The sequence below is a fragment of the Podarcis vaucheri genome, assembly GCF_965113315.1.
Source record: "Podarcis vaucheri genome assembly, chromosome: 6".
NCBI lineage: Eukaryota > Metazoa > Chordata > Lepidosauria > Squamata > Lacertidae > Podarcis > Podarcis vaucheri.
Genome location: NC_138764.1, coordinates 10429574 through 10444083, shown reverse-complemented (window position 1 = coordinate 10444083; position 14510 = coordinate 10429574). Strand labels below are relative to the sequence as shown.

Below are 14510 nucleotides of genomic sequence, written 5' to 3'. Positions count from 1 at the left end.
CGACTTCTCCATACCTCCCCTTTCTGTATTCCAATTTCCAATTATAACTTCAGCAAATCCTCTCCCTTATTGTCCAATTAAATTTTTAGCCTTTCTTTTCTTTTTACTTCATCATTACAGCTAGAAACCATATAATTTCTAAACCAACGGCATTCTAACATTCCATAATTTTACAATGTTTCCTAAGATAGTCCTTAAAATTTCTTCCAGTCTTCTTCCGCTGATTCTCTTCCCTGGTCTCGGATTCTGCCAGTCATCTCTGCCAGTCCCATATAGTCTATCAAATAAATGTTGACTACAGCATAAGGAAAATTAATAAATGAACACACACAGAGAGAACCAACCCAAGCGTGGGGGGTGCGGGGGGCCCGGCCGCACCGGGCGCAACATCTGGGGGTTAGGGTTAGGGGGCGCAAATCCACGGGTTAGGGGGCACAAATCCATGGGTTAGGGGGCGCAAATCCACGGGTTAGGGGGCGCAAATCCACGGGTTAGGGGGCGCAAATCCATGGGTTAGGGGGCGCAAATCCACGGGTTAGGGGGCGCAAATCCACGGGTTAGGGGGCGCAAATTACTTGTCTTGCCCCGGGTGCTGACAACCCACGCTACGCCACTGGTCACCACCCGCTCTCTCTCTTCTCCCCCAACCTCCCACAGGCATTTCTGGTTTTGCATTGCCAGAAGAGACCTGCCCTTGGAAGCGCCACCTCCCCCCAGCAGCACGTGCGAAGGCTCCCTCGGCCGGCCAGTAGCCGGAGCCTCTCGCCGCTGCGCAGCGCCGTTTCCTCCTCCCTTCGCCTCCCCTTTCGCCGGCCCGCCGTGACGAAGGCGGAGGAGGAAGGAACCCAGCCATATAGCGGCCGCTCCTTCCCTTCCCCACCGCGGGGGGAGCTGCAAAAGCCGGAGCTGGAGGCGACGGCGCAGGCTGGAGAAGAGACGCGGAAACGCAGGTAGGCGCGCCGGGGACGGTGATGGAGGGACTCGGAGTGGGGTGAAGCGCAAGGGCCGGGAGAGGGGGCGCAGGTACCCCTCCTGAACCCCCCCCCCGGTCGCCGTCGAGAGGGAGCGATGGCGTGCGGAGAGGGGGAGAAGGAGCGAAGGGAGCCCGTTGGCCGCCCCTTCCTCCTCTCCTTCTCGTGCGTAAAGGCTGAGCCCACCCGCGCCACCGGGGACCCAGAAGGGCATTCTCCCCCCCCTCTTTACTCACGAGTCAGCCACGTTGGATCCAGGGGGATTAATTGGCCAAATCAGTGTGTAAACGGGGATCAGGGGTCTGGCGAGTTCGCGGGGTTTCCTGATCCCCGCACCATCGTTTTCCGTGCACGGCCCATAGCGAGCGCATGTGGTCCTTTGGAACAGGAAGCCCAATGGAGGATGCGGATTTACTCGGAGTGAGGCATGGAGGCAGAAGGAGAAACCGGGGCAAAGGGCTTCCTTTTTTCCACCCGCCTTGGAGAATTATTTACGCAGTTTGAGCTTTATAGAATAAAAGCTTAATGGGGTTTTTTGTTTTAAGGTTGATTCCTCCCAAGAGGTTGCGGTTCGAAAATGAATGATTGTGTATCCAGAGTGGGGAAGATGTCACAGAGGGGAGGGAGAAAACTTGGGCAACGATGAAAAGAGGGGAAACAGCAGCCAGTTGGTGGCACCTTAAAAAGTAACATATTTATGGTGGGAGAGGCTTGCCGGACTGGATACCAGGCCACTTTTTATCAGGTGTGAACTGCTCCTATCATTTCCCAGACTGAAGATAAGCAGTGGCATCAAATGACAAAGCAATGCAGAAAATACAGTCTGTGCTGATTTGATCCAAGCTTTAATTCAGTTGCTGGCAGCCTGTGGTTTTTGGCATTTTGTTGCCATTTTAGACCACAGCTTACCATACTTTCTCTCTGCATGCCAAACTGAGGATAACACTTCATGCGTCTATTCCAAGACAGCTTAGGCACTGTTAATCTATTACTCTTTAAGGGTCATGAGTGGGGGCAGGGGATACGTAAGCTGCTCCCTTTCTTTCTCAGGAAATGGATCAGGAGGACCCTGGGGTAGGTTAGAGGTCCTGTAATCCAAACCATTAGATATCTCTGACCCTGGGAGGGTCCCAGAAGGATAGGAGATGGGAGACACTGGAGAAGGCAAGAGTAATAAGGAATGCTTTGCTGCTGGGTCACAAATGCAGTTCAAAGCTGATGGGCTGGAGACACATTGATAAAAGAGATGTCTGGAGAAGTTATAATTATAATATAGATCTTGGCTGAAGTACAGTAGTTCTCAAACTTAATCCATTCCGGAAGTTCGTTCCAAAACCAAGGTGTTCCAAAACCAAGGCGTGTTTTCCCATAGAAAGTAATGCAAAATGGATTAATCTGTTCCAGACTTTGAAAAACAACCCCTAAAACAGCCATTTAACATGAATTTTACTATCTTAACAAGACCTTTGATCCATAAAATGAAAGTAATAAACAATGTACTGCAGTCACACAATCAATCAGTAGCTGAACTGGGTTCCACACAGTCACAAAAACAAAACAAAAAAGCCACAAAAACAGCAAAATAAAGTTGTTTCAGCACCAAGGTGTTTGAGAGCCAAGGTACCACTGTAAAGAGTTTTCATACAGTGGATAACTAGAGAAGCTCATGAGTGGGAACTGAATCTCTGAAAGGGGTTCTTCAAAAATCTGCCGCAAAATGCTCCTTCCCTTTCCACAGAGGAATTTATAGGGTAAGTGATTCTACAAATTGCAGAATAACTTGCTCTTAGCCCATTTTCTTAAGGACTGCTGTCCTAAGATCTAGATTAACTTTGCTTTCTGGAGTTCAAACCCTCTTTGTGATTGTAAATCCCCGAAGGTGGTAGATTTTGAGACCCATGCCCCTCCTGCTCCTTTAAAAGCTCCTTTCTGTTTCTGAGGTGATGGCCAGCAGTTGTCCTTTTCATACCTGTTTTAGTCATTTGGAAATTCATCTAGTTTCTTGTTCCTAAATTATACACTGCCACATCTTTTTGTGGTTTGATCACATGGCACCCTATGACTACCAGTGCATTCTGTTACACTTACCCCTCCCTTGTTTCTCTAATATGCAGGTTTCCTGGAGTTCTTTCAACTTCTCTGGTTCTGATTGACTGAAAAATCCAAATGGTTTAATCTAGCATCTGCATCAAATTGGAGCTATCTCAAATCTTTAAAATACCTTAAAAATAGACTTTTGTGGCTCTTAAAAATTAAATTATAGTCAAATTTCCTTGTTTAAAAACAAAGCTGCTTTAAATGAAATTTGAATTCAAGGCAAGGGAGTTCAAAGTTTTCTTCCTTCTATGTAGGAAGATCTGAATTACAAATGAGAAACTTTAATTAAATCAACTAATGCTGCGCTGGTGTGGTGTTGTAGTGACCATGGAACTGCACTATATGGGTCAGGAAATCCCTGGTATAGATCTTCGGCCTGCCATGAGCTTACATTGGAACCTTAGACAATCATTGGTCTCTTGCCCTTCACTTCTCATATACAAGACATGGGATAATAATTCTGAGCTACCTTAAAAGGTTGTAGAATAGGAGCAAGAAATTGTATGTGAAGTATTTTGAATATTCTAAAATGTTGTTTTGATGGCTACATAATTGTTATAATTATAATAATTGGTCTTGAATTGAATCCATCCTGAACTAGACAGCACAGTGAATTTCCAGAAGTGATGCTAAATCCCACACGACACCAGGATATCTGTGGTTGGGTCCTCCTGTTTTATTTATGTATGCACCCATCAATTTATCTCCTGAATTTTAAAATGGGGCTATGGTTTCAGCTTCGGATCAAAGCACCACCACCAGAGGATGGAGGGTTCCCACATGCTGTTTTCCAAATATAAATCCCTCTTCCCACCCTAGTTGCTGGTAGCCTAGTGTGAAGTAAGAGTGCAGGTAGAAATGGCTAGTGGCACCTTTGTATCGCCAACATCTTGTTGTTTCAACGGAAAGCTGTGAGGCATGCAAAAACTCCTTTAAGCTCAATTATTGCCCTTGGATTTTCTGTGTAAAGTGAATGTCAACTTAGGTAACTAATAGAGGCAGTTAATAGAGTTGGCAGTTAATAGAGGTATTGTAGTGAGTCAGGTGGACCATTGTTTTATCTTCTTAATGTATGGCTTTATTAGTAGTAACTGGGGCCACCTGCTGCTATAGTCTGACATGCAAGAGAAGTGGTTTTGATGAAACTGGGCTGAGGAACGTTCCATGTTGGCAGCTTTTATTTTTCTTAAAATATTGTTTAAGGGAGTCTTTAAAAAGAATAAAATGCAGATAAACCTGACTCTGAGAAGATGAATTAAAATCAACAGTCGTAACCCTTGATTTCCGTGGGTGTACGGCCAGTGTGACTTGGTTAGATATAGCCTCTTGTTTTGACGTCAAGTTTCTAAAATGATTTATTGATGATTGGTAAACTATTTTGAATAATAATATTTGCAGATAAATGGAGTTTGACATCTATCATAAGCATAAAACACCACTCTTAAATAGGCTTGCAGTAAACCATTGCCTGTAGGGGAACTGGTGTACTTTTCCTATGGTAGGGAAGGTGAGATAGTGACCAAATATGCATGTCAATAACTTTTTTTCTCCTCCTTTTGTGGTAAGAGCTAAGAAAGCTGGAAACCTTTAGTTAATCACATTTTCTGGTTTTATCTGAACCAGGAAACTCTAGTTGCCAGCTTTGGAACAAACCAGCTTATTAAACCTGTGTCAAACTTTGACTTAATATCCCAGTGTGTGTGTTCTGAGGTGGGAACTATATTTTTCTGATTTGGATGAGATAGAAAACTATCGTTATTTGGATGTTTTATGGTTTAATCGTAGCTTGGGCAAAGGGCTTGTTCATGATTTGCTTATTAAGCAAGGATCATCAGAACTGGCGGCAAAAAAGTGCTGTGTATGTGTGATTTATCCCTCTAAACTGACATATCACCTTAAACGCAAGGGCTGCAAGTGGTGAAATCTTACCTTTATGGAAGATTTCCTTTGACGGCATTAAAGGAACAAAGATCGGGTCAGAAAACATTTCCTGCAACTTTTACCTTCATTAATACTCAACCAGAACAAGTCTTTTGAAAGATACAAGTTTAAGGCAGCCTTTTTAACCATACATCCTGATATGTTGTTAGATTACAAGTCCCATCCTTCCTAGCTAGGAAAACAAGTGGTCAGAGATTATGGGAGTTGTAGTCTAGCAACATCTGGGGACCCAACCAAGATTGAGAGAGGCTGATTCAGAGAGTGAAGGGAACAGTTTGTGGTTTTGAACAAACCCTATCCTCTACTTTCACAACTTTCATCAGTCTGAAGTGGTATATTTAGAAATGTTTTCTGGCAGCCAGGATGCCTAGGGACTTGTTTTGTAAAAGAAAGATTGAGAGAGCACTGTGCTTCTTAGAATGATTATAATTATACATCATGTAATAAAGAACGATAAGTGCATGGTCATAAAAAGCTGAGGTACTTCATACAAGTAAATTTTGTCCTCTGCAGTGCGTTAGCCTGACACTATGGTGGGTGAAGAAAATATCTCCGTAAGGAATCGCCGATCAACTTATGAGACTGCAGAAGAGAAAGAAGACTTGTCAAAGAGGCATGAAGCAGACTGGTCTTTCCCACAATCAAGCAATGGTGAGATTTCTTCATCAGTAATTGCAGAGATCTTACCTGATTTAGCAGATGAAATGATAAGCAGTGAAATGATTTTAAATCTGCATGTGAACAAAAGATCTGAAGTAAATATGAATCCAATTGTTTCCAGTGTTCACCAGGTTGAGTGGGTTTACTCTGAGTAAAACTTTGTTGACTACAACTCAGTGCATGTATCTTTGGTGGTGTAGTTCAACGTGGTACTCAGCCAGTTCTGAGTGTGTTTGCCTTGTGCTAATAACTTGACCTTAGCACTGTGTTTGTTCCCTGACTAGTTTTCTTTTAGCTGTGTGCCAAATTTGTGAAGCCAGCGGAGGGGATTCTTCTAGAGAACTAGTATGACCTGACTAGGAAACGCATCTATACTTAAATTATCCATGTTGTAGTTTTTGTTTCAACAGCTACCAGATATTTGCCTCAAGATGTGAATACTGGCATTCATTGCTAAGCTTGTTTACTCAAATTCAAGCTGGGTGTGAAACTGCCTTCTACTGAGTTGGACCAGCTGTTCATCTGACCCAGTACTGCTTACTCAGACAGGCAGTAGCTCTTCAGACCACATTATTGTGATTGGGTGGGATTCCACCAAGTCTTGTGTGCGCAGAATGAGGTCCACTCGCCCAACCAGCCTTTCCCTGCCCGCGGGCCTTAGGTTGCCAATCCTTGGTGTAGATGCAATGATGAGATTTCTTTATTAGTAACTGCAGAAATCTTATGTGAATAAATATAAGAATTTATCAGTGGATTTATTTTGAATCTGCAAATGAACAAAAGTTCTGAAGTACAGTAAATACGAATTCTTCCTCCGTTCTTAAATAATGGATTGTTTCCAGTGTTCACCATGTTCAATGGGTCTACTATGAGTAAAACTTTGTTACACCCCAATACATGTATTTTGGCTTTCCAGTCTTTCTGGACCTGTTGGCACATCTGTAAAGTGGGTTGATTGTTGTGTTGCTACACACACCCTACGTCAAAGCACATCTTGTAAACTATCTTTGTCTTGTACGACAAAGCACATCTTGTAAACTATTTATCATTTGTGATAGGAAAAAATGCTGCTTTCAAGCCAAGTTTCGGTGTGTGGGTTGTGGGTGTGTAATATTGTGTGTGCCTGGGATGGCCTCTGCTGACTCGTGCACTTAGGGTTGTCATATCGATGACCACTGGATTCTAACCATAGCTGAGAACTCAAATGATGAATTGAGTTGTGATGAATTTGCGTAGCTGACAAATTTTGTTTTCAAGCTGCTCCTGTTTTCTATCCTCACAGCACTCAACATTGTAAGCTCAGTCCTGTTTGAAAGCTCAGACCCTGTCTCCAGGGAGCAGGACCTTTGGGAGGCTGAGCGATGGCCCTAATTGCGGTCTGTCAATCTGAAAAATATGCCAAACCATCTTTATATTTCCTTAGCCATGGGTTGGTGTGATGTCTGGAGTGAGCCAAAAGAGGCTTTTTTCCTGGATTGGTTGATCAATTATTTATTTATTTATTTGACCACTTATTCCTAAGTGGGCCTAAGTAATTATTAAGCGGCCCTGTTCTTAATTTAGCACCTTTTTTGGTTCGGATAAAAGTCTAATGAGTTAAAAAAATCCAAGCCTGATGTGAAGAATCTGCCTTGTTTCGCATCTTGTTTTATGTCATTTCTTGGGTTTTTGGGTGGAAAGAAGCCTTCATGGAAACGGAATGTTCTGTCACTGGAGTTTGATTGGGGATTGGGCTGGTGTACCGCTAAAGATGATATGCAAGGGTATGTGTTCCTGGAAGGGCTTTGAAAATGCCTTTGTCCTTCTCTCAAATAGTGTTGGATTTCAGCTGTGACTAATCTGTCTTGAGGAAAGCATGTGGGATCTTTGTCTTGTAGTCCAGGACTTGCAAGGCTGTGGTAATTTCCCAAGGTGGAGGTTACTCCAGGTCATTCCTTAGTTTTGCAAACACAAATGATATGTCAGAAGAATGAATGTGCAGGGGGAAAGTGAAGCTGAGGAGGAAGAGGACATAGTTGGTTAATATTAAACACAGGCTCATTTGTTTTTTTCTTTGGAAAGTTACTTTTCTTTCTCGTTTCTCTCCTGCCTTTCCCATTCGTTCAGTGGGTTGTCATTACTATTTACATACGCCACAATTTATCGTTATGTTATTTTTAGCCTGCTTTTCAGGCAGTGGGGGCTCCCAAAGTAGCTTTCATACACTCTTCAATTAAAAGTGAGCGTCAGTGAAACACTGTTAAAATGACCACAAACAGCTAATCAAATATTAAGAGAAAGTATAGGTAAGTCTTTTTATATAACTCATTAAAGCCAGAGTTTCCTTAATGCTTGGGCTATACTATAAACACTTTGGCAAAGAAGAGAGATATGTGATGTTCCTTCGAAGAGATAATGCTGTGTGTTGCAGGTAACTTTTCAACTTGGTACTCAGCCAGCTCTGAGCATGTTTGCCTTGTGCTAATAATCTGACCTTAGCACTGTATTTTCCCCCTTAAGTGAATAGTTTCTCTTTTAGCTGTGCTTCAGCTCTGTGAAACCACTGTAGAGTATTCTCACTAGTGTTCTAGTTTTACCTGACCAAGATACAAATCCATAGCTCACTCACCGGCATTGTACTTTTTATTGAAAGAGGTACCAGACATTTGCCCCTGGGTGTGAATACTGGCATTCATTGCTAAACATGTTTACTCAAATTCAAGCTGGGTGCGAAACTGTCTTCTACAGTGGTACCTCAGGTTAAGTACTTTATTCGTTCCGGAGGTCCGTTCTTAACCTGAAACTGTTCTTAACCTGAAGCACCACTTTAGCTAATGGGGCCTCCCGCGGCTGCCGCGCCGCCAGAGCACGATTTCTGTTCTCATCCTGAAGCAAAGTACTTAACCCGAGGTAATATTTCTGCGTTAGCGGAGTCTGTAACCTGAAGCGTATGTAAGCCGAGGTACCACTGTACTGAGTTGGACCAGCAGTTCATCTGACCCAGTACTGCTTACTCGTGACAGGCGGTTGCTCTTCAGACCACCTTATTGTGAACGGGTGGGATTCCACCAAGTCTTTGTGTGCGCAGAATGAGGTCCACTCGCCCAGCCGGCCTTTCCCTGTCACGTAACGCATTAATCTGCTCTGGAAGGTTGGGGGGCGGGTCTCCTCAGAACAGGTTTAGGGGTCATTCAGGGGGAAGAGAGAGGGGAAAGTGTCATTGCATGAGTGAACCTTATACCCCACAGACATACCCTACTTAGCACTATGTTGAATTCCACCCATCACTTTCAACTGGAGATGCCAGAACTTGAACCTCGGGTTTTCTGCATGCAACACATGTTCTCTTCCAATGGCCTGAGCTGTGCCCCACTTTCCAGATCCCTCTGTTACGTGTACTCTCTGTCTGGGCTCAGTAGACTGTATATGGATTGGACCCACCACCCCATTCACAAAAGAGGACACCAATTTGCATGTGCTTTATGTCATATTCCAACTTATGTTCCACTCTGGGTGGGGTGGAGACCTGAAAAAATAGGTTAGGGGCTAAACCCAAGTAATAAGATGTCAAACAAACAAAAAGTAAGCTTCCTCCAGAAATGTATTTTCATACTAGGCAAAGTTTGACTTGTTGAGTTTCTGCAGGGAGGGTATTGTGCCTGAGTATTGAGCTACAACAGCTCCAGTCTCTTGTGGGAAGGAATTTAAGGATGTGGGGGGGGGTGCAGTTAAGCAGATTGCAACAACAACATGGGGTGTGTGATCAATTGCTTTCCCACCCTGGGAGTAGTTGTTGCTGGTGTGAACACTTAAATGGGTATATTCACGTCAAAGGCTAACCACTTTTTTTAACTCAAGTAAAGAAAAGAGTTGTCATGTGACCTGGAATAATAACCTTGCTATAATGATTTAAACTTCATAACTAACAAGAAATACTGATGGGATGCCCTGGTTGCTTTTTGTCAGTTTAATTCTGAGTTTATCCAAGTATATTGTTTCCAATTTGAACCATTTTGTCTCATATAGCAAGCTAAATAATTCACATAGCAAGTTCTTCATTTAGCAAACCAGCAGTTTAAGCACAACCACAGCCATTCCCTGCACCTTCTTTCATACTTAAGAGCACCTCAAAACCAAGCTAAAGGGAAATTCATTAATAAAAGGGATCTTTATTTATCCTTTAGTAATATGAATGTTCCCTTCACTAGTTTGGGCTGGAATTTCATTCAGCATGTGCCCACTAAACTGATAGAAAGGTCAAGAGTTTCTTCTTAGTGATGATGTAATAATAAAATAGACCACGGGTTCTGCAGTTTCTCACACTGGTTTAGTGACTCATTTCTGACAAATCTGGAAGAACATTAGTCAATTCAACTTTCTGTCCTGTGGTTCCATCCAAGTTTGGCAATAGGTTGACTATGCAGTCTTGCAATACAGAGTTTGAATTATATATACACGACATGTAGCACATATTAATGGTGACCTGGCACACAAGCCCATTCTATATGTATTCTCTGGCTTGCTGGTGTAGATCAGGCATTGACAGCCTTTCCTTGCCTCGGGCCGGTGTCTCCAGCGATGATCATGCGGAGGGTGGGGGAGCACGTGCCCGTACGTGGTCGCACACACTATTTCCAGCGCACTTTTGGGTCAGAGGAGCACCAGAAATAGCTTGTGCGCACGCGCACGGGCCTCCTCGAACCCAGATCTGCACCGGAGATGGCATTTGTGCACGACTCCAGGGACGCAGGTGGTGCTGTGGGTTGAACCACAAAGCCTAGGACTTGCTGATCAGAAGGTCAGCGGTTCGAATCCCCGCGACGGGGTGAGCTTCTGTTGTTCGGTCCCTGCTCCTGCCAACCTAGCAGTTCAAAAGCACGTCAGAGTGCAAGTAGATAAATAGGTACCGCTCTGGCTAGAAGGTAAACGGCATTTCCGTGTGCTGCTCTGGTTCGCCAGAAGCGGCTTAGTCTGCAAATGAACAAAAGTCCTAAAGTATAATAAATACGAATTCTTCCTCAGTTCTTAAATAATGGATTGTTTCCAGTGTTCACCATGTCCAATGGGACTACTATGAGTAAAACTTTGTTACAACCCAATACATGTATTTTGGCTTTCCAATCTGTTTGGATCTGTTGGCACATCTGTAAAGTGGATTAATTGTTCACACCCTACGACAAAGCACATCTTGCAAACTATTTTATCGTTTGTGATAGGGGAAAATGCTGCTTTCAAGCCAAGTTTCAGTGTGTGGGTTGTGGGTGTGTAATATTGTGGGTGCCTGGGATGACTTCTGCTGATTCGTGCACTTAGGGTTGTCATATCGATGACCACTGGATTCTAACCATAGCTTAGAACTCAAATGATGGATTGAGTTATGATGAATTTGCATAGCTGGCAAGTTGTGTTTTCAAGCTGCTCCTGTTTTCTCTCCTGGCAGCACTCAACATTGTAAGCTCAGTCCTGTTTGAAAGCTCAGACCCTGTCTCCAGGGAACAGGACCTTTGGGAGGCTGAGCGATGGCCCTGATTGTGGTCTGTCAATTTGAAAATAAAACCATGTATTTACATAACTCTCCTCCTTTGTTCTGAGTACATTTAATGTTCTCTTTATTTTTCGGTCTTGAATTTAAAGATTTTCCTACCCCGGGCCATTTTATGATAAAAGCGTAGGCATACCTTTCTGAATGCTTTTTTTAATGAGAGGAATGTCAAGAAGAACCACCTAACTGCGATTTTGCAGAAACAATTTTGTTTCTGTTTTCAGAAAAACCTATTTCTATGCATTGTACACTCGTGTTGTCACAGTTGAATGTCTTGTGTGCACCGTCTCTGCCGTCTTGCTCTCACTTGGCTAGTGAACTGGTGCCTGGGCTGTGCCACTTGAGGGTTCAGGGGGCAAGCGGTGCATGGACGGTTGAATCCTACAGATGTCCGGCAGATGGCCAAACTAGAAACCTTCTCCCTAGCACCTCCTGGGTTTTTTTAGTATTTGGGTAGATATGTTTAAATGATCTGCCGCAATTAACTACAGTTTTAATGCACTCCAGGAAGGGAATCCTTGGAAATTGGAATAGGTTGTACATATTTCCTTTTGGTCAGTAGCGGACAACTAATACAGGTACATCTGGGCAGGTGAATAAGTGAAAGTTTTGGGGGCTAGTAACTTTTGTGGACTTACTTGCAGCACTGATTTTAAAATACCGTATATACTCGAGTATAAGCCAACCCGAATATAAGCCGAGGCACCTAATTTTAGCACAAAAAACTGAGAAAAGCTTATTGACTTGAACAAGCAGCCTGAAAGGGCTCCTTTCGGGCTGCTCGTCCCTTCGCCGCCACCCGCCTCACTCGAGTATAAGCCGAGGGGGGCTTTTTCAGCATAAAAAATGTGCTGAAAATATCGGCTTATACTCGAGTATATACGCTACTTTAAATTTCCAGTTTCCATACTTTTCCTGTTTTGCCTTTCATACTTGTGGAAAACTTATACCCAGTATTTATTGTCTTGATCATTTACATTACAATAACAATTTGTTTTTTTCTCTTAGGTCGTGTTGACATTGACCATTTGGTCACTCGAAAGATGCAACTTTTGGTGGAGGCTGAGGTAAACCTGTCTGAATTTTAGTTAATATGAGTTGATAAGGAGAAATCCCTAGATAGTAAAAAAAAACCCACAAACCTCCCATCTGTGATGGATCTATGCATATTATGGGACTGTTAGAAATCCTAAATCCTGTAAATTGGGAGTCACTGAGTCTGGGACTGCTGAAAGATTTCCTCAAATGCAAAAATCGTAAACAATGCTCACTTTCCTGCGAGCTCTTTTAAACTATCTAATCATGCTTCCTGAGAATATCAAAACTAGGGCTTCTGATATTTTATTTTATTTGAACCATTACAGTCCTTTGTACTTTTATTATCCCCAACCCTTCAAATGTTCATGCTTTTCTCTGATGCCGTAGAAACCTTCAGCTGCTGTTGTAGGGCACAGGAGGCAGCTGCTTTCCTCCTCTAGTCTGTTAGCAAGTGGGATGCTTAAGGAATTCATTCTTTGTGAATTCCAGCATGAATAACCTGATTTGGTTTGATCCCTGGAGGCACACTCCATTGTCTCTTGAGACAGATGGATGCCAACAATAACAACCTGATCTGCACCTCCTGGCCAGATTGAAACTTAAACCATTCACCCACTTCCACCTTTCTCAAATATTCCAGCTCTTCGCTAAGGAAGCATATCAAAATGCATTTAGAAATCTTGAGAGAGAAATGTGTGTTTAATTGCATTAAAAGAAAAAGCAGGACAAAAGAGAATTGTGAGTGCATGAGAAAGCAGATAAGTTCTCAGATATTTGCTGTTGTATGTGAAAAATAAAAGTCTTTTATTTTAAGAAGAAGAAAGTCTCACAGACTGGCTATCCATCACTAGCCAAAGTATTGCTGCTCATATTTAGTGCAGCTAGAGCCACAATAGCTGCATATCCATGTTTTGGTAAACTGGGACTGGAAGGCTGTGGGATTAGGCTGTTCTGGCATGCTACTGCTTTGGACTGTAGGGAGGATTCACATGTGGCTCTGGAACTATTGCTGGGTACCCTTTTGAGTCTTTGAACTTATCAGGAATTAATTAGTGGGAGGATGGTGGAGAAGCTTCCCTGGGAATCGGCTTATCCACCTACTGACTTTTTCCTTGTAGTGAGCAGATAGAGGAGAGAAAGATCCATGTTCCTGGTTTCAGGTGGGGCAGCAGTGAAGCCCAACAGGTCTTGCCTGCATATCAGCTGCCTCACGGAAAAGGAGCCGCAAAGTACACACAGTCCTTTCCTCTTAGGGCTGTGTCTGCAATATGTGAATGGATAACAGCAGGTGACCTCATTCCCCAGGCAAATTCCCAGGGCTATATGGAAAGCAAAAACTCTGTTGTTGCTCAGGTGCTGTTTGCCCTGTGCAGCAGAAACCCTGTAGCTTGCTTTCCCTTCTCTTGGTTCTTTCTCCTTGTTTATTTTTCACTGTCTCTTGGCATCATTCTTCGTTGACTGTGTGGAGCGGCAATGGCAGATCAATCAAACAAACAAAACACCCTGTGTTTTGTGAACACCTTGCGCTGAGCAAAGCAGCCTGAAAACTTCCTACCACACTATCACACTTGTTTGCTCTTCTTGCTTAATGTTAGCCATCACAGCTTCTGTTTTTTAATAACTCTGGAAGTACAAGAGTATTCCTCTCTACTGTTGCTGCCCTTGCCCCTTTTTGTTGGGTTCTGCTAGCCACCTCTGAAGCAACTTCATTAAACGGTTAGCTGTTCATCTTTAAAGAATCTTTGTGTGTATGGTGGGGAGTTAACCAGAACTGAGCATTTTGTGGGTGACCATGGTGCCTTCTTATATCCTGTTCTTGGACTTGTCAGCTTTCCTTAAATTTAATAGACTAATAGAATGTGTTTTGCATATGGTTGGTATTTGACTAGCATAACAAAAACAAAACAAAAAGCCCCTGCAGAACAAGTCAGTTTTCTGATCAGATTTCTGTTAGATATGTTGAGTGAGTTTATTTGTAAGCAAGATGGGAGGCAGCTAGGCTAACTATGATTTTCTTAGAAAAGCTCTGCAGTTGGCTACTTTGCTTCCACATTCTTGGGGAGCTGCTGATAGGTGGTTTAAACCAGGAATGGGGAACCAGATGTTGCTGGACTAGGAAGTCCTATCAGTGCTGACCATTGTCCCCACTGGCCGTGACTTTGACTGGGGTCCGAGAATATGTCGTCAGTTGTCAGGAAATGAGACACGTTCATGATTTGTTGTTAGCATGGTGTTAGGAAGTCAGCCTTGCATTTGAAGGTAAGGAGTAACATGCCATTTTA

The 14510-nt window shown here is 43.2% G+C and overlaps 1 protein-coding gene across 2 annotated transcripts in view; it reads left to right on the top strand.

Annotated features, from left to right (window-relative positions):
- The first annotated feature begins 735 nt into the window (after window positions 1–735).
- LOC309535706 (sterol O-acyltransferase 1-like) overlaps window positions 736–14510 on the top strand; it is a 33885-nt gene continuing 20110 nt past the window's right edge. For both annotated transcript variants that reach the window (XR_014221347.1, XM_082229088.1), the window contains exons 1-3: window positions 736–950; window positions 5523–5660; window positions 12199–12257. Coding sequence is in view for 1 of the 2 variants with exons in the window: in XM_082229088.1 (XP_082085214.1) it covers window positions 5540–5660; window positions 12199–12257 (180 nt within the window). In the remaining variant the exon portion in view is untranslated. The remainder of the gene's footprint in view (window positions 951–5522; window positions 5661–12198; window positions 12258–14510) is intronic.